At 44.2% G+C, this 23,208-nt stretch overlaps 1 protein-coding gene across 1 annotated transcript in view; it reads right to left on the reverse strand.

Moving 5' to 3' along the window:
* Positions 1-355: 355 nt before the first annotated feature.
* PGPEP1L (pyroglutamyl-peptidase I like) overlaps positions 356-23,208 on the reverse strand; it is a 69,743-nt gene continuing 46,890 nt past the window's right edge. The window contains exons 5-6 of the mRNA XM_082256953.1: positions 12,261-12,487; positions 356-570 (exon numbers count right to left, since the gene is read on the reverse strand). Coding sequence (XP_082113079.1) covers positions 375-570; positions 12,261-12,487 — 423 coding nt within the window. The 3' untranslated portion in view covers positions 356-374. The remainder of the gene's footprint in view (positions 571-12,260; positions 12,488-23,208) is intronic.

Here is a 23,208-nt window from a genome sequence, read left to right on the forward strand (position 1 = left end):
TGTCACAAAGCTCCAATCATCTCACCACTGGTTCCTTCACCATGACAATGAGGTCACTGTCCTCCAATGGCCTCCACACTCATCACATCTCATCCAGTAGAGAACCTTTGGGATGTGGTGGAATGGGGGATTTGCATCATGAATGTGCAACCAACAAAGCTGCAGCAACTGCGTGATGCTATCATATCACTATGGAGCAAAATCTCTGAGGAATGTTTCCAGCACCTTGTTGAATCTATGCCACGAAGAATTACGGCGGTTCTGAAGGCAAAATGGGGTCCAACCCGGTACTAGAAAGGTGTACCTAATAAAGTGGCCAGTGAGTGTATATATCAGATATAGGACAAAAGGGGCGCAGGGGTTGACAAATCTTTTCATATTGTTTTGGACTCTGTGTGTGGAAGATCTGATTTGTGCTCCAGTTGTCTCAACGCCTCTTGGATAATCCTTTGCAAAGCTTGTCCCAGTTTTTCTGTTGTTAACGTTTTGCCTAATTGGGGCACATGAATAAAGACGGCTCTGCCATTCCCATAGTGCAGGGAGATGTAGTACGCATATTCGCAGAGGTATCTAAAAACAAAGATATAGTTATTAATATAATGATGCAAATGCAATGAATAAACTCAAAAATCATAGGATTTTATTCAATTAGTTATTTTTTTTGGCTCTTCCCTCCTTTTTTGTTTTCAGTTGGAATAAGGAAATCTCAAGCGAAGTCAGGTCAGAAAATCACATATGTCGCCCTTAGCAAACATGAGGCTTAGTTCACAAAGCTTAACACAAGGATAAGGATCTTTATTTTAGCTACTTGACTGTAATTTTTTAATCTCGTTGGACTCAACTGAAAATAACTGTCACTTTTTTTTTTTTTTTAAGTAATGTTAGCTTCCCCTCCTCACTATATATCATTTCTAACAATAATAATATTGTATATTTCCAATAAGGCAAATAAAATGCTGAAATATAAGGATATAATGCTCTAGTTTTAGTTTTTTTTTTTTCAATTTTTATATCATTATTAACCACTTAAGCCCAGGAAGATTTTACCCCCTTTTGGACCAGGGGGTATTTTGCGATTCGGCACTGCATTACTTTAACGTACAATTGCGCGGTCATGCGACACTGTACCTAAACGAATTTGACGTCCTTTTTTTCCCACAAACAGAGCTTTCTTTTGGTGGTATTTGATCACCTGTGCGATTTTTTTGATCATGCGCTATAAACAAAAAAAGAGCGACAATTTTGCAAAAATAACAATATTTTTCACATTTTTTTTATATGAAATTCCCCCCAAAAAAAATGTAAAAATCAAAATTTTTTAACATTTTTGGATAATTTGTTTTATGCTACATATGTTTGGTAAAAAAAATTGCAAAAAGTGTATTTTGATTGGTTTGCCCAAAAGTTATCACATTTACTAACAAAGGGAAAGATTTTTGTCATTTTTGTTGTTTTTTTTTTAACGAGTAATGGCAGCGATCTGCAATTTTTTTTGCGGTACTGCGACATTGCGGCGGACAGATCGGACCCTTGACTGACATTTTTGACACTTTTGGGGTTACCAGTGACATTTCTACAGTAATCAGTGCTATACATAAGCACTGTTACTGTAAAATTACACTGGCAGTGAAGGGGTTAACTTTATTTGAGAGGGAGGGGCTGTGTGTGTCCCTAGAGGCGTGATTCTAACTGTGATTGGCTGTGGCTTGAGCTGTAGGAACAATGATCAACGGTCCTACATAGTAGAACCGTATGATCATTGTTTCTACACAGGGTCCGCCGGTCACACGTGCGGGGGGGGTCCGTGACCGCGCGGGAGCGCGCATCTGGCGGCGTGTGCTCGCTCCCCAGAGCTTCACAGGCTAGTGACGTATATATACGTCACTTTGCCTGTGAGGGGCTGACCGTCACTTTGCCTGTGAGGGGCTGACCGCCGCAGTATATCTACTTGCGGCGGTCGGCAAGTGGTTAAGTAATATTAGCTTTGTGCATTTAATCTTGTGATTCCCCCCCACCCCACTTTATATAATTTCTAACAATAATAATATTGTATATTTCTAATAAGGCAAATAAAATCCTGAAATATAAGGATATAATGCTCTAGTTTTATTTTATTTTTTTAATTTTTATATCTTCATTAAAGGTATCATAGTTTCATTTAACCACTTAAAGACCAGGCCTTTTCTGGAACTTTTCGTTTACAAGTTTTAATCATTATTTTTTGCTAGAAAATAACTTGGAACCCCCCCAAACTTTATATATTTTTTTGTAGCAGAGACCCTAGAGCAGTGATGGTGAACCTTGGCACCCCAGATGTTTTGGAACTACATTTCCCATGATGCTCACCTACACTGCAGAGTGCATGAACATCATGGGATATGTAGTTCCAAAACATCTGGGGTGCCAAGGTTCACCATCACTGCCCTAGAGAATAAAATGGCGAGCGTTGCAACATTATACTGCTACATTATATTGCAGTTATACGGCGGCAGGTTCTCGCTGTACCTGTACGGCGGTTCGCTCGAGCGATACTGTGGGTGCATGCGTGTGCCCACTTAACAGCGGTGAAGCTGAGGTGTGGGGCCGGCGGCCGTGGTTGCCGTCCGGGCACCCGCGATCGTTTCCCGTGAAGAGAGAACGACGGGCTGCTGTTGTAAACACAGCAGACCGTTGGTCTCTCTGCTATCAACAGAGAGTCCCTGTGTTCCTCCTATTTAGCAACACAGGTCTCTGTGTTGATATTACAAGTCCATCCCCCATACAGTTAGAAAACACCCCATAGGCCAGTGATGGCAAACCTTGGCACCCCAGATGTTTTGGAACTACATTTCCCATGATGTTCATGCCCTCTGCAGTGTAGTTGAGCATCATGGGAAATGTAGTTCCAAAACATCTGAGGTGCCAAGGTTCGCCATCACTGCCCTAGGCTCACACGTAACTCTTTTGATCACCCCTTGGTTAACCCCTTCCCTGTCAGTGTCATTATTACAGTAACATTGCATATTTTTAGCACTGATTACTGTAGTAATGTCACTGGTCCCTTCAAAAGTGTCACAAATGTCAGTCAGGGGTCCGATCTGTCTGCCACAATGTTGCAGTCCTGCTAAAAATCGCAGATCACCAGCATTACTAGTAAAAAAATAAATAAATAAATTTACATAAATATTTCCCCTAGTTTGTAGATGCGATAACTTTTGCGCAAACCAATCAAAATACTCTTATTGGGATTTTATTTTTAACAAAATATGTAGCAGAATACAAATTGGCCTAAAATGATGAAAAAAATAGATTTTTACATTTTTTTTTTTTGGGAATGTTATATATAGCAGAATGTGAAAAATATTTTTTTTTTATTTATTTTTTTTTTTAGAATTGTACCCAATTTATTGTTTATAGTTCATAATAAAAAAAAAAAAAAAAAAAAAAAAGTTACTGAAAATATGTAGCAGGATACATATTGACCTAAGACCCCGTTCACACTGGGTCGCCTGACAGGTCGCCGTAGGTCGCGTGCCATAGAGAAGCTGTGGACCCGTTCTAATAGGAGCGGCACAAGTCGCTCCGACTTAGAAAAAGGGTCCGGAGCTTCTTTGGGGCGACCCGGAGCGACCTGCATAGACTTCAATGTTATGAAGTCCGTGCCGGCCGCTCCGAGGTCGCGGTGCGAGCTGCGCGCCGCGACCTGTGAGGTCGCCCCGGCAAGTCGGATCGCCCCAGTGTGAACGGGACCTAAATGTATTTGATTTTTGACATGTATTGAATGCTCTATAGCGGAAAGTAAAAAATATATAAATATTTTTCAAAATTGTTGCTCTTTTTTAGTTTACAGCACAAAAACATAAAAAACGCAGAGGTAATCAAATACCACCAAAAGAAACTCTATTTGTGTAGAAAAAAAGGACATCAATTTTATTTGGATACAGCGTCGCACGACCGCGCAATTGTCAAAGTAACGCAGTGCCGAATTACAAAAAAATTGCCTGCTCATTAAGGGGGAAAATCTTCTGGTCCAGAACTGGTTAACTACCTAGTGAGCCATTTACCTGGAGCACATATATAGGATGGGAGTTCAGACTCCGCTGGCACCATGCTTGCTTTCATGGAATTTCCATTCCATGGAATTTGCGGATCAGGATGACAGCTCCTGGACTTTGAACATTATAAAAGGGAAACGGATAGTGGAAAGCTCCCAACAGCAATTCATTTTCCTTGAAGGGACCATCCCCAAGTTTTATATTAATAGTTTATTCAAAAGAATGACCGGACTTTAAATGTCACCTCGAGGAAACATTTCCGAAGTTACCACAGCAATGAAATAATAACAGCATTTCTTTTTATACATACATCAGCAAAAACCCATCCGTCATCAACCTCTAATACATAATCACCCTCCTATAAGAAAAGATTTTTGCCGTTGTATTCAAAGCGGTATTAAACCCAAAAACATAAATGTAAGATATTGCAGCCTACCGATCATTAGATGTGGTGGCTGCATTTCTTTTCCTTGGCCCCTTTCACACAAACGATCCGATCCGATCTGCCTGTCAGTTTTTTAGGCGGATCTGATCGGATCCCCCATGCATCCCTATGGGGCAGCGGATGTCAGCGGTGACATGTCCGCTGACACCCGCTGCTATCTGTATCCGATCCTGTCCGTGAAATCCAGACGGATGGAAACCCTCCAGGGGATCGGATCGAATGAGTATGGACAGGCGGTCCGCTCTCATCCGATTCCCCCATAGAGGACAGCGGGGCTCTGACACTTCTCCGCACACAGAGGGAGAGGGAGCTGTCATCCGCCTGCTCAGCAGGGGATCTGTGTATTGATCCCCTGCTGAGCAGCACGGAGTCCGCCGACGGAGCGGACCATGTGAAAGGAGCCTTTGGCTTTTTTCCTTCTGTTATCACCTGGTGATCTGGCCAGTTGCACACCTCCTGTATTATGGAGACACAACTCTGGAGGAATATGCATAGGAAGCACAGCAGACAGCAGTTATTGTCAGTCTGGTAGGAGGGGAGTGTTAAATGTGTAGCACTGCCCGCTAGAGGGCTGCTGAGAATTGCACTTTCTGGATTCCCCTGGGTTACCCGTAGCAACAGTCTGTAGAAACGTATCACTTTAGACACTTGGCTCAGATAATGAACAGTCCAGGGGATTTTATTTTTTTGTGTTTTATTTCAGAACTGGGATGGGAGAAGGGATGAGTGGGATACTCCAACTATGAACTATGCACAAATCTGAGGACAACTGACTAGTGTGCGGCAAGGCCGCTGCTTCACCTTGCCACTGAAGTGAAGATAATGAATATGATCCTGAATTAATTCCTCTTCAGGGTCCTAACCTGGCACCCCCTTTCTCACTTTCTGTGCATGCTAGCCCCTGTCCACTGACTCTCCACTGGAGTGGCATACCTGCCAACTGTCCCATTTTTCCCGGGACAATCCCAGCAAATAGGAGCCTGTCCCGGGAAATTTACATTGTCCCTGTTAATCAGGGACAATGTAAATAATTTAAAAAAAAAAAAAAAATTTTTTTTTTTTTTTAATTTTGTTCCACACAGTGTCGCTCTCACCCAAGCTATATGTTGTAGTTCTGGCAGCAGGTTGTCTCTCTCTCGGTGCCCGCTCACTCTTCCCACTTGTCGCAAATTTAACGTGTCACCGGAGGCAGGGTGTCAACATGGTGCACTTTCCGAAATCCGCCAGCAGGGGGAGGCAGAGCACCTTCCGACAAGCTGACACTTTAGAATTGCAGGGAATTGTGATGAGAATTTTAAACTTTAGGCAGAAGTAGTGCAGCTGAATGGGAGAATATTTCCAACTCTGCTACTTTGGCCTCAAGTTTTCAATTCCCGTTTCAAATTCCTGTAATTCTCTCTTTATGAAGTAGACCCTATAATCTGATAAGTAGGCGGAGATTAATTATGCAGAGTGGGCGGAGCTTCGGGGAAGTGGGTGTGGTAAGTAATTGATAGCTGTGCTGCAAAGTGTCCCTGGAAATTTTTTTCAAATGTTGGCAACTATGGAGTGGTCCCCTTCCTGGGCAGACCCCTGGCAAGCTTCCCGGTACTCACGGACACTGTTTTTCCCAAGGTTTCTCTGCCTTCTACTCCACTTGTCAGCATCCACTGGACCTCCTGGCTCAGCACCACACTTCTGGCTCACTAGGCCGACCACCTGTGACCACCTTCCATACAGACAGGAGGAGAGACAGACGTCATCCTCCTCCTGGGACCTGGCTTCCTGCCCAAAGACACCCTGTCACATGTGCCAGTGGCTTTTATTACATATCCCAGGATGCACCACTGTTGTGCCAACCCACTGGGATAGTTACAAAGCCTGTGTGTCACTGGCTTGGTTTCCTCCACTGCCCAACATGCTCCCCTATTGGATACAGTGAGGACACTCCCTCAGCCCAGATGAATCACACCCGGAGCACATGTAACAGGCCTAACTACTGATCAGGCTCCCCTGATAAGCAGATGGAGCAGACTATTTACACTAACTAGCACCTATCTAGGAGGGTGCTACAAATGTTTTAGCAGATTTGAATACAATAACACAGTGAGGTGGATTTACTAAAAGCAAACATTCTGTGCACTAGAAGTGCAGTTGCTTTAGGCTCGATTCACATCTATGCATGTTGATTTTGAGAGTTTGCAGTGCTTTATACTGTGGGAAGAAAGCTGCGCACAAAAAAGATGAAACTAAAGGCTGCTAGTACAAAGTATATCAAACCCAAGAAATATGTAAAGATGGTACAGCGCCACTAAATAGATAGCTAACTAATATGAAGGTGAACCAAAGTCCATAAGTCCATAGGAGGGAGATTTCAGATGTTGGGAATATGACTGTGAATCCCACATCAATCTTGCAAGTAGAGTTTCAGGCAGAGATCACATAAACAATAAGGATGTAACCTTACCGGACAGTTGGACCCCCTGTTACGGAAGGTCAAACAGGCATGCGATATCCACCGCGTTTGGGGAATACCATCTAGAGTGCACCTTCAGGGGGTGTACTTAGTTTATTTAAGTTTCTATCATCTCAATGTGTGCACCATACATTAATTGTATCTCATCTATCCCTATCCCTCCCTCTGTTCAGTTGGATGTGGAAAGGTTCTGTCGATCCCTGTTGACCTTTTTTAGGGTTTACATGGACACATTCTAGGTTGTATGGTTTAATGTCCCATACTTACTGTGGTTCTTTAGTTCAATGTGGGCAGGTGGGATAAGACGTGTGCTTTCTTTATTGTTAAACATAGATTGCAATTAATGTAATTTATTTAATTGGAATATTTGTTTTTATATCTGTGTTTCTGCCATCAATTTGGTTGTATACTCACATGATTTTAATTGTATATTTATTGTTTTACAATTGTTTGGAGTGGCTAATGAATATATTTTTTATCCTTTGCCGGCTGGAAGGAGGTTATTTGCCTTGAATAACATAGTACAGTTAGTGGTTTCTTCTGGCTTGCCGCCGGCGGCTGGGGCACCGTTATCTCCTACTGCCTTTGTTTTTTCTCTTTAGGTAATTTCTTCCTTCCTTTGCCAGACTTCCGGAGGCTCAGCAAGAGCCTCACCGCGCTGTTGATTGCCAAAACCGGAAGTGCGTCATCACGCACGCCGCAACCGGAAGTGCGTCATCACGCACCGGAACCGGAAGTGCGTCATCGCGCACCGGAAGTGGCCACATTCCAAACAATTGGGGGTTTCCTATAAAAGCGTGCTGCATGAGGGGGGCTTTTGCCTTTGAAAACGCCTTTTGCAGGACGAAACGCGTCAGGCACGCTAAGCCCCCATGCAGTCACGCTATTCGAGCCGCGGCCAATGATTTTATTATGCCTGTGTCAAGCAGCTAAATTGTGAGTTTTTTACCTTTTATTTCATTAAAAGACTTGAATGTACTTCACTATGTGCGCCCCCATTTGTCTTATTGGAGGTCATCCCCTGTGTACACCTGGGGTCCAGTGAGGTTCACCGTATCCATAGTCTATGGTTACCCGGAGTGTCTGTGGTCGATAGGAGAGGAGTTCCGTTGCAGTTTTGTCACTGGCGGTGGATATCGCATGCCTGTTTGACCTTCCGTAACAGGGGGTTCAACTGTCCGGTAAGGTTATATCCTTATTGTTTATGTGATCTCTGCCTGAAACTCTACTTGCAAGATTGATGTGGGATTCACAGTCATATTCCCAACATCTGAAATCTCCCTCCTATGGACTTATGGACTTTGGTTCACCTTCATATTAGTTAGCTATCTATTTAGTGGCGCTGTACCATCTTTACATACTTATATACATTTTTACTGTGCTTGCCATGTTTTTTTTTTACCGTGATTTTGCCGGAGTTTGCATTTTTTATGCTTTTTGGGAAAAATTTTTGGGCAGATTTAAAAATGTAAATCGTGGCAAAATCGCAGTAAAAACACACCACATGCTTTTCTGTAGCTTCTACATCGAAGTCTATTGAACCAAAAACGCAGAAAAGCACTGTTTTGTGTTTTAAAAAAAAAAAGTCCCTGACCCTTTCCAAAAACGCAGAGGCACAAAAATGTATCGAGGTGAGCGTGTGCCATAGGAACCCATGTTACAAAAATGTCCTGTGTTCCTGCAAAAAGCATGAAAAAACACATTGGTGTGAATGGAGCCTAAGATCTGAGGGGAAGCTCTACTGATTTCTATTCTCTAATCATGTGCAAACAAAAATGCAGTTTTTATTTTCTTGCATGTTCCCCCTCAGATTCTAGAGCAACTGCATTTGCAGTTCACTTCTGCTGGAGAGCTTGAGCTTGTGAAAAACAACAGACTTGTTAGCTGGATCACCAGAAGAAAATAGAAGAAAAGCCAAAAAAAAAAAGAAACTACAACAGCCATCACATCTGAGAGTTGGTAAGCTGCAATATAATAAATGTTTGCTTTTCGGTTTAATACTGCTTAAAGAGAAAATACACACTATAACATCAAAAGTATTGGGACGCCAGCCTTTACACACACATGAACTTTAATGACATCCCAGTCTTATGTCGTAGGGTTCAATATTGAGTTGGCCCATCCTTTGCAGCTATAACAGTTTCATTTAGGTTCATGTGCGTGTAAAGGCAGGTGTCCCAATACTTTTGGTAATATAGTGTGTGTGTAGGTTGGCAAACTTACAAAATATGCAGGGGGTCAAACTATTTTTTTCCCCACTGTGTGTGTGTGTATATATATATATATATATATATATATATATATATATATATATATATACACATACATACATACATACATATACACATATACACACACACACACACGATGCTCAAAAAAATGAAAGGAACACTTTTTAATCAGAGTACTGCATCAGGTCAGTTCAACTTCTGGGATATTAATCTGGTCAGTTAAGTAGCAGAACAGGTTTGGTAATAAGTTTCAGCTGCTTTGTCGGTAAAGAAATTAGCAACAGGTGCACAAGATGGGCAACATTGAGACAACCTCCAAAACAGGAATGGTTTTACAACTGGGGACCACTGGCATTTTTTTTTTCTCTCCTTATCTTTTCTGACTGTTTTGCATTTGGCTAGGGTCAGTGTCACTACTGGCAGTATGAGGCAATACCTGGACCCTATAGAGGTTGCACAGGCATTCCAACTCCTCCAGGATGGCACATCAATATGTGACATTGCCAGAAGGTTTGCTGTGTCTCCCAGCACAATCTCAGGAGCATGGAGGAGATTCCAGGAGACAGGCAGTTACTCTAGGAGAGCTGGACAGGGCCTTAGAAGGTCCTTAACCCATCAGCAGGTCCGGTATCTGCTTCTTTGTGCAAGGAGGAACAGGATCAGCACTGCCAGAGCCCTACAAAATGACCTCCAGCAGGCCACTGGTATGAATGTCAAACAATCAGAAACAGACTTCATGAGGGTGGCCTGGGGGCCCAACGTCCTCTAGTGGGCCCCATAGGTGTGCGCAGCCTATTGCATTAGGGTATGCACCCCAAAGTTTAAATACACATGCATGTGTTTGCCTACATGTATATGGCCCCGGTACATTACTCTCCCTGCTGGCAAAGTGAAATAGAAGTGTGTGGCACTTCTCTTATGGCAGAGCAGGTCCGAGGGAGATCTTTCCCATCTCCTCACTGGCAAACAGAGCGATAATGCTAATGTGCCCTAGGTGATTAGGGTGTGCCCAGGCACACCCGGCACACCCTGTGCGCACGCCTATGGTGGGCCCTGTGCTCACTGCCCGGCACAGTGGAGGTCAATTAGCATTTGCCATTGAACACCAGAATTGGCTGGTCTGCCACTGGCGCCCTGTGCTTTTCACAGATGAGAGCAGGTTCACCTTGAGCACATGTGGTGTATGTGAAAGGGTCTCTATAGGGTCCAGGTATCGCCTCATACTACCAGTAGTGACACTGACCCTAGCCAAATGCAAAACTAGTGAAAAACAGTCAGAAAAGATGAGTGGGGAAAAAAAATGTTATTGGCCTCCACCTGTAAAACCATTCCTGTTTTGGGGCTCATCTCATTGTTGCCCATCTAGTACACCTGTTTTTAATTTCATTAACAAAAAAGGAGCTAAAACTGATCAACACCCCTCTGCTACTTAACTGACCATATCAATATCCCAGGAGTTTAATCTACTTGATGTTATACTCTGATTAAAAAGTGTTCCTTTAATTTTTTTGGGCAGTGTAGTATTTATAGAATATACAGTATATTATATAAGTGTACAGCTTGTATAACATCGTAAATTTGCTGTCCCCTGAAAATAACTCAACACACAGCCATTAATGTCTAAACCACTGGCAACAAAAGTGAGTACACCCCTAACTGAAAATGTCCAAATTGAGCCCAATTAGTAATTTTCCCTCCCCGGTGTCATGTGACTCGTTAGTGTTACAAGGTCTCAGGTGTGAATGGGGAGCAGGTGTGTTAAATTTGGTGTTATCACTCTCACTCTCTCATACTGGTCACTGGAAGTTCAACATGGAACCTCATGGCAAAGAACTCTGAGGATCTGAAAAAAAGGATTGTTGCTCTACATAAAGATGGCCTAGGCTATAAGAAGATTGCCAAGACCCCGAAACTGAGCTACAGCACGGTGGCCAAGACCATACAGTGATTTAATAGGACAGGTTCCACTCAGAACAGGCCTCGCCATGGTCGACCATAGAAGTTGAGTGCACATGCTCAGCGTCATATCCAGAGGTTGTCTTTGGGAAATAGACATATGAGTGCTGCCAGCATTGCTGCAGAGGTTGAAGAGGTGGCGGGTCAGCCTGTCAGTGCTCAGACCATACGCTGCACACTGCATCAAATTGGTCTGCATGGCTGTTGTCCCAGAAGAAAGCCTCTTCTAAAGATGATGCACAAGAAAGTCTGCAAACAATTTGCCGAAGACAAGCAGACTAAGGACATGGATTACTGGAACCATGCCCTGTGGTCTGATGAGACCAAGATAAACGTATTTGGTTCAGATGGTATCAAGCGAGTGTTGCGGCAACCAGGTGAGGAGTACAAAGACAAGTGTGTCTTGCCTACAGCCAAGCATGGTGGTGGGAGTGTCATGGTCTGGGGCTGCATGAGTGTTGTCGGCACTGGGGAGCTACAGTTCATTAAAGGAACCATGAATGCCAACATGTATTGTGACATACTGAAGCAGAACATGATCCCCCTCCCTTCGAAGACTGGGCTGCAGGGCAGTATTTCAGCATGATAACGACCCCAAACACACCTCCAAGATGACCACTGCTTTGCTAAATAGGCTGAGGGTAAAGGTGATGGACTGGCCAAGCATGTCTCCAGACCTAAACCCTATTGAGCATCTGTGGGGCATCCTAAAAACAGAAGGTGGAGGAACGCAACGCAAGGTCTCTAACATCCACCAGCTCCGTGATGTCGTCATGGAATGGAAGAGGACTCCAGTGGTAACCTGTGAAGCTCTGGTGAACTCCATGCCCAAAAGGGATAAGGCAGTGCTGGAAAAATTTTTTGACACTTTGGGCCCAATTTGGACATTTTCACTTAGGGGTGTACTCACTTTTGTTGCCAGCAGTTTAGACATTAATGGCTGTGTGTTGAGTTATTTTGAGGGGACAGCAAATTTACACTGTTATACAAGCTGTACACTCACTACTTTACATTGTAGCAAAGTGTCATTTCTTCAGTGTTGTTAATATTAAAATATTTACAAAAATGTTAGGGGTGTTCTCACTTTTGTGAGATATTGTACACACACACACACACACACACATTTTATATTTTAATACCTCCCAGCGTCTCTGGAATAGATAACATCGACCCCTGGCCATGACATTTTTTTGCAGACACTTTTCATGTTAATGGAAGACTCAATCCTTTCTGGTCCTTCCAGCAAACAGCAACCTTCTTGTGGGTGAGCACCGCTGAGGTCCCTGTCCATGTATCCTTTGTTTCTTGCACATTGCTCCAGGACAATTGCTTTGGATGAGGCCATCATTCCAACATGCACAGACAGCTGAGGTGTTTTTGTCAAGTTCGCCAGCAAAGAATAACAAGAAATAAAGCAAAGTTAGAAGCAGATTTCTTATCAGTCTCTTTAATCATTAAATGTTAGATTAAGACTTAATTAAGATGTTTAAACAATCTTTTAAATATATGAACAGGTGACAACTAGTGCAAGGTTGTTTACCTTAATGCATAGAATGGAGTTTACATGGAGTAGATGGACTTTTCGGGCACAGATGTTAGGATTAAAAACATATGAACGTCTTTATTTTATCAAAATTTTCAAAATAAAATGAAAACAATCATTTTAAAATTGACTATTATCCAAAGTGTATATCCAAATGTTCATTACACCAGTATAGACCAATAGCACCCTCATGTGTGGTTAGTTACCCCGCTACAGAGGGACACCGCAAATGACACAATAGAATTTGTCGAATGGCTGTCGTTTGGGGATGACTCCAGGAAAGGGTATTAGGCTACGCAACTAGTTTCGCGCTGCAAAAGTGCTTCCTCAGGAGGTTAACCATGTATCTAAATAGATGGAAAATACAACTTTATCAATCTATCTATACATTGTTTCCAAAACAATTAAATTATACAATCATTAAGTCCTGGTTCACACTACCGCGACTTGTCAGGTGACTTGGCCGCCTGACAAGTCGCGGTCCATTCAGTGCTATGGGAACCGTTCTAATAGGAGCGACTCAAGTCGCTCCGACTTAGAAAATAGTTCCTGCACTACTTTTGACCGAAGTCAGAGCGACTTGCATTAACTTCCATTATGTGAAGTCCGTGCAAGTCGCGCTGAAGTCGTAGTGCACGCGACTACACAGGTCGCCCCCGAAGTCGGATCGCCATAGTGTGAACCGACACTTAAAATGATCCTAATTCACTTACATGAATTGGTGTATAGCACAACACAGGTAGGTAGATGCGGAGACGTAACACCTATTCGGACCACAAGGCAGACATGGGGTGCATCTTACAAGTAACAGCCAGAGAGACACAACAGAAGTATAAATATGGTAATAATTCGAAACTTATCTTAAAATGTAATAGGGGTACTTCCAACTTACTGCAAACAAACTGAACAGATGTTTCTATCTTGAGAAGCATCTGAATATTCAGGATAGAAACACCTGTTCTATACGTTTACTGTAAGTCGGAAGTACCCCTATTAATTTATATTATTTTAATATTCGTTTCATATTATTACCATATTTATACTTCTGTTGTGACCCGCTGGCTGTCACTTGTAGGATGCACCTCCATGTCTGTAGGTATTATGTCTCTGCATCTACCTACCTGTATTGTTCATAGCTATACACCAATTCATGTAAGTGAATTAGGATACTTTTAAGTGATTGTACTGTATAATGTGTATTGTTTTGGAAAAATTGTATAAATAGATTGATAACTTTGTATTTTTCATCTATTTAGATAAATGGTTAAGCTCCTGAGGAAGCGCTTTTGCAGCACGAAACTAGTTGAGCAGGAGCTATTGCACCCTAGACTGGAGTAGTCCCCAAACGACAGCCATCAGAAAAAAATGTATTGTGTCATTTGTAATATCACTCCCTAGCAGGGTAACTAACCACCAGTAGTGATGTCGCGAACCTAAAATTCGCGGTTCGCGAACGGCGAACGCGAACATCGGCAAATGTTCGCGAACCGGCGAACCGGGCGAACCGCCATAGACTTCAATAGGCAGGCGAATTTTAAAACACACAGGGACTCTTTCTGGCCACAATAGTGATGGAAAAGTTGTTTCAAGGGGACTAACACCTGGACTGTGGCATGCCGGAGAGGGATCACGCAAAAAAAAGTTCTTAAAAATTATAATTTTTTGATAGAGAGCCAATTATTGGAAAAATTAAAAAAAAATAAAAATAAAAAATTTCTTTGGATTTAGCATCTGGGGGGTCTAAAAAGTGTACCTGTGAAGTTTCAGCTCTGTAGCATGTCCAGAACCCCTAAAAAACAGCATTTTTCTTATATTTTCAGGAATATGGCTTCTCTGCGGCTGGCTTTTTCTCTTGCAGGCATTTAGCGGGCATTTTTTTAGGCAGGCATGTCATTTTTTGTATTTAGTGTCTGGGGGGGTCTAAAAAGTGTACCTGTCAAGTTTCAGCTCTGTAGCATGTCCAGAACCCCTAAAAAACAGCATTTTTCTTATATTTTCAGGAATACGGCTTCTCTGCGGCTGGCTTTTTCTCTTGCAGGCATTTATCGGGCATTTTTTTAGGCAGGCATGTCATTTTTTGTATTTAGTGTCTGGGGGGTCTAAAAAGTGTACCTGTCAAGTTTCAGCTCTGTAGCATGTCCAGAACCCCTAAAAAACAGCATTGTTCTTATATTTTCAGGAATACGGCTTCTCTGCGGCTGGCTTTTTCTCTTGCAGGCATTTATCGGGCATTTTTTTAGGCAGGCATGTCATTTTTTGTATTTAGTGTCTGGGGGGTCTAAAAAGTGTACCTGTCAAGTTTCAGCTCTGTAGCATGTCCAGAACCCCTAAAAAACAGCATTTTTCTTATATTTTCAGGAATACGGCTTCTCTGCGGCTGGCTTTTTCTCTTGCAGGCATTTATCGGGCATTTTTTTAGGCAGGCATGTCATTTTTTGTATTTAGTGTCTGGGGGGTCTAAAAAGTGTACCTGTCAAGTTTCAGCTCTGTAGCATGTCCAGAACCCCTAAAAAACAGCATTTTTCTTATATTTTCAGGAATACGGCTTCTCTGCGGCTGGCTTTTTCTCTTGCAGGCATTTATCGGGCATTTTTTTAGGCAGGCATGTCATTTTTTGTATTTAGTGTCTGGGGGGTCTAAAAAGTGTACCTGTCAAGTTTCAGCTCTGTAGCATGTCCAGAACCCCTAAAAAACAGCATTTTTCTTATATTTTCAGGAATACGGCTTCTCTGCGGCTGGCTTTTTCTCTTGCAGGCATTTATCGGGCATTTTTTTAGGCAGGCATGTCATTTTTTGTATTTAGTGTCTGGGGGGTCACAAAAGTGTACCTGTCAAGTTTCAGCTTTGTAGCATGTCCAGAACCCCTAAAAAACAGCATTTTTCTTATATTTTCAGGAATACGGCTTCTCTGCGGCTGTCTTTTTCTCTTGCAGGCATTTATCGGGCATTTTTTTAGGCAGGCATGTCATTTTTTGTATTTAGTGTCTGGGGGGTCACAAAAGTGTACCTGTCAAGTTTCAGCTCTGTAGCATGTCCAGAACCCCTAAAAAACAGCATTTTTCTTATATTTTCAGGAATACGGCTTCTCTGCGGCTGGCTTTTTCTCTTGCAGGCATTTATCGGGCATTTTTTTAGGCAGGCATGTCATTTTTTGTATTTAGTGTCTGGGGGGTCACAAAAGTGTACCTGTCAAGTTTCAGATCTGTAGCATGTCCAGAACCCCTAAAAAAACAGCATTTTTCTTATATTTTCAGGAATACGGCTTCTCTGCGGCTGTCTTTTTCTCTTGCAGGCATTTATCGGGCATTTTTTTAGGCAGGCATGTCATTTTTTGTATTTAGTGTCTGGGGGGTCACAAAAGTGTACCTGTCAAGTTTCAGATCTGTAGCATGTCCAGAACCCCTAAAAAACAGCATTTTTCTTATATTTTCAGGAATACGGCTTCTCTGCGGCTGTCTTTTTCTCTTGCAGGCATTTATCTGGCATTTTTTTAGGCAGGCATGTCATTTTTTGTATTTAGTGTCTGGGGGGTCTAAAAAGTGTACCTGTCAAGTTTCAGCTCTGTAGTATGTCCACAACCCAAAAAAAACAGCATTGTAGAAAACTAATGCAGTGTCTTTCCAGCTGTCTTTTTTTCTTTCTGGCAAGCTGAAATATGATATGCCAAGGCAAACATGCCTATCAGTTGAGCTATGACACAGACAACACTGCACACATGGGGAAATATGTAAAACAAAAAACAGGAAAAGGAAATTAGGTGACGGTAACAAAACATGATATTGTGATTGGCCAAATAAAAAGTCACCTCGCGATGAGGTCGCGCCAAAGTCGCGCTAAGTCGCGCCAAAGTCGCACTGGAAGCGACGCTACTTTAGTGGTAGCGGCAGTGTAAACCAGCACTAAAACATCCAGTGTGTGAATACGATCAGGTATGATGTTTTATCGGTCAAGTAGTGTAAGGGTTACGCCCGTTGCCCGCTTCACAGTGACAGACCAAACTCTGACAGACCAAACTCCCCGTTTAACAGTCAGTCAGTCCATTTGCACAACCGCAAACTCCCAATTTGCACAAGGTTGGATACCAAGCTAGCCATGTCCCGTTCCTTGTCCTCACTGACATCATTGAAGGTCTCTTCCTCCACCCAGCCACATACAACACCAAGGGTCCCCGAAAGGTGAGAACAAGCCCCCTGGGACGCCTGCTGTGGCTGGTATTCCACCTCCTCAAAGCCACCTTCCTCCTCTGACTTCTCTTCTTCAGACTCCTCTCTCTGCGTTGCCACAGGTCCAGCAATTGACAACGACAAGGCTGCTTCTGGTGGTGATGAGGACCACAACTCTTCCTCTTCATGCTCATCTACAGCCTGATCCAGTACTCTTCGCAGGGCACGCTCCAGAAAAAACGCATATGGGATGAGGTCGATGATGTTGCCTTGGGTTCGACTGACCACCAGGGTTGTCATCTCCGCAAAAGGACGCATGAGCCTACAGCCATTGTTCATGAGCATTCAGTAACGCGGCCAAAAAATACCCAGCTCCGCAGAAAGAATGAAAGAAAATGAATGTTTTTTTTTATGAAAAATTATCCTGCGGATCGCTTTTGGTCTGTACACAATGAAGCAACGACCTTATCATCTGGGGTGTGCCAACACAATCCTAGAGGTGATCGCTTCATTGTGATACGCAAGCCCCTTCACCACGACAAGGTAACGATCACGAAGGGGAATTGACACATGTATGTGCCTTTTTTTTTGTTTTTTGTTTTTTTGCAGCCACAGTGTAGCACCAGAGGCCAGAAAAATTAGGCATGTACACATGCATGAAAAAGTAGGTATTGTTGCAGCCGCTGCTGTAGCAGCGGCCTGAAAAATTGAGGTTTTAAGGCAGAAAGTGCACTAAAACATTGCTGCTTGAACCGTAGTTGGTGGCGGAGACGTCACGTAAGTCATCCGGCATGCAGAGAATGATTATATACAGCAGCGTGTGGACCATTTTTAGGCCAAGGCATCTCAGTCATCACCAGGCCTTTTTTAGTCAAATGCATCCCCCACTGTCAGTCCCTTCGGGATCCATGCCTCATTCATCTTAATAAACGTGAGGTAATCAAGACTTTTTTGACCTAGGCGACTTCTCTTCTCAGTGACAATACCTCCTGCTGCGCTGAAGGTCCTTTCTGACAGCACACTTGAAGCGGGGCAGGCCAGAAGTTCAATGGCAAACTGGGATAGCTCAGGCCACAGGTCAAGCCTGCACACCCAGTAGTCAAGGGGTTCATCGCTCCTCAGAGTGTCGATATCTGCAGTTAAGGCAAGGTAGTCTGCTACCTGTCGGTCGAGTCGTTCTCTGAGGGTGGACCCCGAAGGGCTGTGGCGATGCATAGGACTAAAAAAACTCCGCATGTCCTCCATCAACAAGACGTCTGTAAAGCGTCCTGTCCTTGCCGGCGTGGTTGTGGTGGTAGGAGGAGGATTACTTTCACCTCTTCCCCTGTTGGATTCCCGTTGTGCTGTGACATCACCCTTATACGCTGTGTAGAGCATAGTTTTTAACTTATTTTGTAGCTGCTGCATCCTTTGCGACTGCCGGTAATTGGGTAACATGTCACAGACTTTCTGCTTATACCGGGGGTCTAGTAGCGTGGCCACCCAGTACAGGTCGTTCTCCTTCAGCCTTTTTATACAAGGGTCTCTCAACAGGCATGACAGCATGAAAGACCCCATTTGGACAAGGTTGGATGCCGAGCTACTCATGTCCAATTCCTCGTCCTCACTGATGTCATTGAAGGTGTGTTCTTCCCCCCAGCCACGTACAACACCACGGGTACCAGATAGGTGACAACGAGCACCCTGGGATGCCTGCTGTGGTTGGTGTTCCTCCTCCTCAAAGCCACATTCCTCCTCTGACTCCTCTTCCTCACACTCCTCTTCCAGTGTTGCCGCAGGTCCAGCAATCGATGGTAAGGCTGTTTCTGGTGGTGGTGATGGTGACCATAACTCTTCCTCTTCCTCTTCACGCTCATCTACGGCCTGATCCAGCACTCTTCGCAGGGCACGCTCCAGGAAAAAAACATATGGGATGATGTCGCTGATGGTGCCTTCAGTGCGACTCACTAGGTTTGTCACCTCCTCAAAAGGACGCATGAGCCTACAGGCATTGCGCATGAGCGTCCAGTAGCGTGGCAAAAAAATACCCAGCTCCGCAGAGGCTGTCCTAGCACCCCGGTCATACAAATACTCGTTGACCGCTTTTTCTTGTTGGAGCAGGCGGTCGAACATTAGCAGTGTTGAATTCCAACGTGTCGGGCTGTCGCAAATCAAGCGCCTCACTGGCATGTTGTTTCGCCGCTGAATATCTGCAAAGTGCGCCATGGCCGTGTAGGAACGCCTGAAATGGCCACACACCTTCCTGGCCTGCTTGAGGACGTCCTGTAAGCCTGGGTACTTCTGCACAAAACGTTGCACAATCAGATTCAACACATGTGCCATGCACGGCACATGTGTCAACTTGCCCAAATTCAATGCCGCCAACAAATTGCTCCCGTTGTCACACACCACTTTGCCGATCTCCAGTTGGTGCGGGGTCAGCCACTGATCCACCTGTGCATTCAGGGCGGACAGTAGTGCTGGTCCGGTGTGACTCTCTGCTTTCAGGCAAGTCAACCCCAAGACAGCGTGACACTGTCGTATCCGGCATGTGGAATAGCCCCTGGGGAGCTGGGGGGGTGCAGTTGGTGTGGAGCAAGACGCAACAGCAGAAGAGGACTCAGCCGAGGAGGTTAGCAAAGAGGATGGAGTAGGAGGAGTAGAGGAGGTGGCAGCAGGCCTGCCTGCAAGTCGTGGCGGTGTCACCAACTCCTCTGCAGCAGAGCCACGCATTCCATGCTTGGCAGCCGCCAGCAGGTTTACCCAATGCGCAGTGTACGTTATATACCTGCCCTGACCGTGCTTTGCAGACCAGCTATCAGTGGTCAGATGGACCCTTGCCCCAACACTGTGTGCCAGACGTGACATGATTTCTTTTTCCACAATAGAGTACAGGTTGGGGATTGCCTTTTGTGAAAAATAATTTCGGCCGGGTACCTTCCACTGCGGTGTCCCAATAGCGACAAATTTTTTGAAGGCCTCAGACTCCACCAGCTTGTATGGTAAAAGCTGGCGGGCTAAGAGTTCCGACAAGCCAGCTGTCAGACGCCGGGCAAGGGGGTGACTCTGCGAGATTGGCTTTTTGCGCTCAAACATTTCCTTCACAGACACCTGACTGTGGGCAAGTGACGAGCAGGAACTGCTGAAGGTGAGAGGCGGAGGGGCGGGTTGTTGATAGGGGGCATGGAGGACAGCAGTGGTTGACGTGGCTGAAGATGCTGGACCAGGAGGAGGATGGTGGCTTTCAGTTTGTGTGCTGCTTTTACTCATGTGTTGATCCCATAGGCGTTTGTGATGTGAGATCATGTGCCTTCGCAAAGCAGTTGTACCTAGGTGGGTGTTGGACTTCCCACGACTCAGTTTCTTTTGGCACAGGTTACAAATGGCATCGCTGATATCAGAGGCAGACACACAAAAAAAATGCCACACTGCTGAGCTTTGCAAGGACGGCATTCTGGTGGTGGCAACAGCTTGCGTTGATTGGCGTGCTGTCTGGCTGACCCCGGGTGCCGAATCTACATGCTGTCTGACTGCGCCACTAGCTCCTTGCGATGACCTCCTCCCCCTGCTTCCAACTCGTCTCCTCCTCCTCTCTGTCTCCCCATCTGAACTTTCCCCCTCTTCTTCTGCTCTTCGAGCAGGCACCCAGGTGACATCCACAGACACATCGTCATCATCAGCCGCTTCACTTGACAACTCAGCAAAGGCAGCAGCAGCAGGTACAACATCATCATCATCACAATGTACGTCCATGTGTATAATGCTGCCTGACTGAGACATATCCCCGTTATCTACATCCTCTGGCACTAATAGTTGCGCATCACTTATTTCTTCAAACTGATGTGAAAATAACTCCTCTGACGGATCAAGTGAAGCGGCTGTGGTGCTAGTGTTGGTGGTGGTGCCGGCGGGCTGGCGAGTGGTAAATTGAGAGGTGCCCGAAGCTGAGCTGGAGGAGGATGGTGCATTAAGGTTCCGAGCGGAAGCTGTAGACGATTGGGTGTCCTGTGTAAGCCAGTCAACTATGGCCTCAGAATTTTTTGAGTTCAGGGGCTGTGGTGGCCTCTGAACACTGGGCATTATTCTAGAGCCTAAGGAAATCACAGCACCACGACCACGACGGCCCTTGCGGGGTGGCCTGCCTCTGCCTGTCATTTTTTTTTTAATGTGTTGTTACTGTTGTACTATGAGTGCAAGCTGCTGTGCCACCTTATATATCAGTGGTGGGTGGGCAGTGGCACAGTACACTCTCTGTGGACCTGACAGCAGTCACTGGCACCCAGGCAACTGCAATTTAAAAAATATATATATTTTTTTTTACTTTGCAAGCTGCTGTGCCACCTTATATATCAGTGGTGGGTGGGCAGTGGCACAGTACACTCTCTGTGGACCTGACAGCAGTCACTGGCACCCAGACAACTGCAATTTAAAAAATATATATATATTTTTTTACTTTGCAAGCTGCTGTGCCACCTTATATATCAGTGGTGGGTGGGCAGTGGCACAGTACACTCTCTGTGGACCTGACAGCAGTCACTGGCACCCAGGCAACTGCAATTTAAAAAAATATATATATATTTTTTACTTTGCAAGCTGCTGTGCCACCTTATATATCAGTGGTGGGTGGGTGGGCAGTGGCACAGTACACTCTCTGTGGACCTGACAGCAGTCACTGGCACCCAGGCAACTGCAATTTAAAAAAAATATATATATTTTTTTTACTTTGCAAGCTGCTGTGCCACCTTATATATCAGTGGTGGGTGGGCAGTGGCACAGTACACTCTCTGTGGACCTGACAGCAGTCACTGGCACCCAGGCAACTGCAATTTAAAAAAATATATATTTTTTTTTTACTTTGCAAGCTGCTGTGCCACCTTATATATCAGTGGTGGGTGGGCACACAGTGGCACTGCAGTGGGCACAGTACACTCTGTGGACCTGACAGTCACTGGCAGCCCAGGCAACTGCAATAATAAAAAATATTTTTTTTTTCAATTTATTGCAACAAGATGCTGTGCCAACGTATATATATCAGTGGTGGGCAGTGCACTGCAGTGGGTACAGTGCACTCTGTGGACCTGACACAGCACTCACTGCAATTATGACAGAGAAAAAAAAAATATTTTTTAAAATGCCAGGTACTGTGCCTGTGCCACCCGAAATGAGTGTGGTGTGCACACAGTACAGTCTGTGGTAGGTCTGTGGCCTCTCACACACAGCGGGCAGGCAACTGCAGTGTACAATAGATATATATATATATATATATATATATAAAGAAAAAAATCTATTACCTTACCAGCCCTTGAAAGGGCTTTTGGGGACACTATATATATATATATATGTATATATATAAAAATAAAAAAATCCTCAATTACCAGCCCTTAAAAGGGCTTTTGGGGACACTAGATAGATATAGATATATATATATATATATGAAGAAACAACTCAATTACCAGCCCTTAAAAGGGCTTTTGGGGACGCTAGGTATATATATATATATATATATATATATATATATATATATAAAAAAAAAAAAAACCACAAATACCAGCCCTTAGAAGGGCTTTTTGGGGTGCTGATATTACAGCAGTAGTGGACCAAGAACACTGCAAGACCAGGAACACTGACTAACTGTCCCTAGCTTAACAGCAGCAGCAGCAGCAGCAGCAGCTCTCTCCCTATTCTCACTACACACACTGCTTCAGAATGATCTAAGATGGATGCTGCCCTTGCTTATTTATAGGAGGTGGGAGGGTGTGGGAGGGAGGTACGCTGATTGGCTGGAAATGTGTCTGCTGACTGTAAAGTTCAGGGTCAAAGTTTGCCTCAATGATGTCTTATGGGGGGCGGACCGAACATCGCATATGTTCGCCGGCAGCGGCGAACGCGAACATGCTAAGTTCGCCGGGAACTGTTCGCCGGCGAACAGTTCTATACATCTCTAACCACCAGTGAGGGTGCTATTGGTCTACACTGGTGTGCAGTAATGAACATTAGGATATGCACTTTGGATAATAGCCGATTTTAAAATTGTTTTTCTATTTTTTTTTTTGTAAGATTTTGATAAAATAAAGATGTACATATGTTAAAGGTAAAATAAATAAGAAAAAAAAAATGTAAAAGCGCCCCGTCCCTCTGAGCGTGTGCGCAGAAGCGAACGAGTACGCAAGTCACGCCCACATATGTAAACAATGTTCACACCACACATGTGAGGTATCGCCGCGATCCTTAGAGCGAGAGCAATAATTCTAACCCAGACCTCTAAACTGGTAACCTGTAGAAATTTTTAAAGCGTTGCCTATGGAAATTTTTTATCTACCAATGTTTGTCACCATTCCACGAGTGTGCGCAATTTTGAAGCAAGACATGTTGGGTATCTATCTACTCTGCGTAACATTATCT

This window comes from Pelophylax lessonae (assembly GCF_965119305.1).
Source record: "Pelophylax lessonae genome assembly, chromosome: 4".
NCBI lineage: Eukaryota > Metazoa > Chordata > Amphibia > Anura > Ranidae > Pelophylax > Pelophylax lessonae.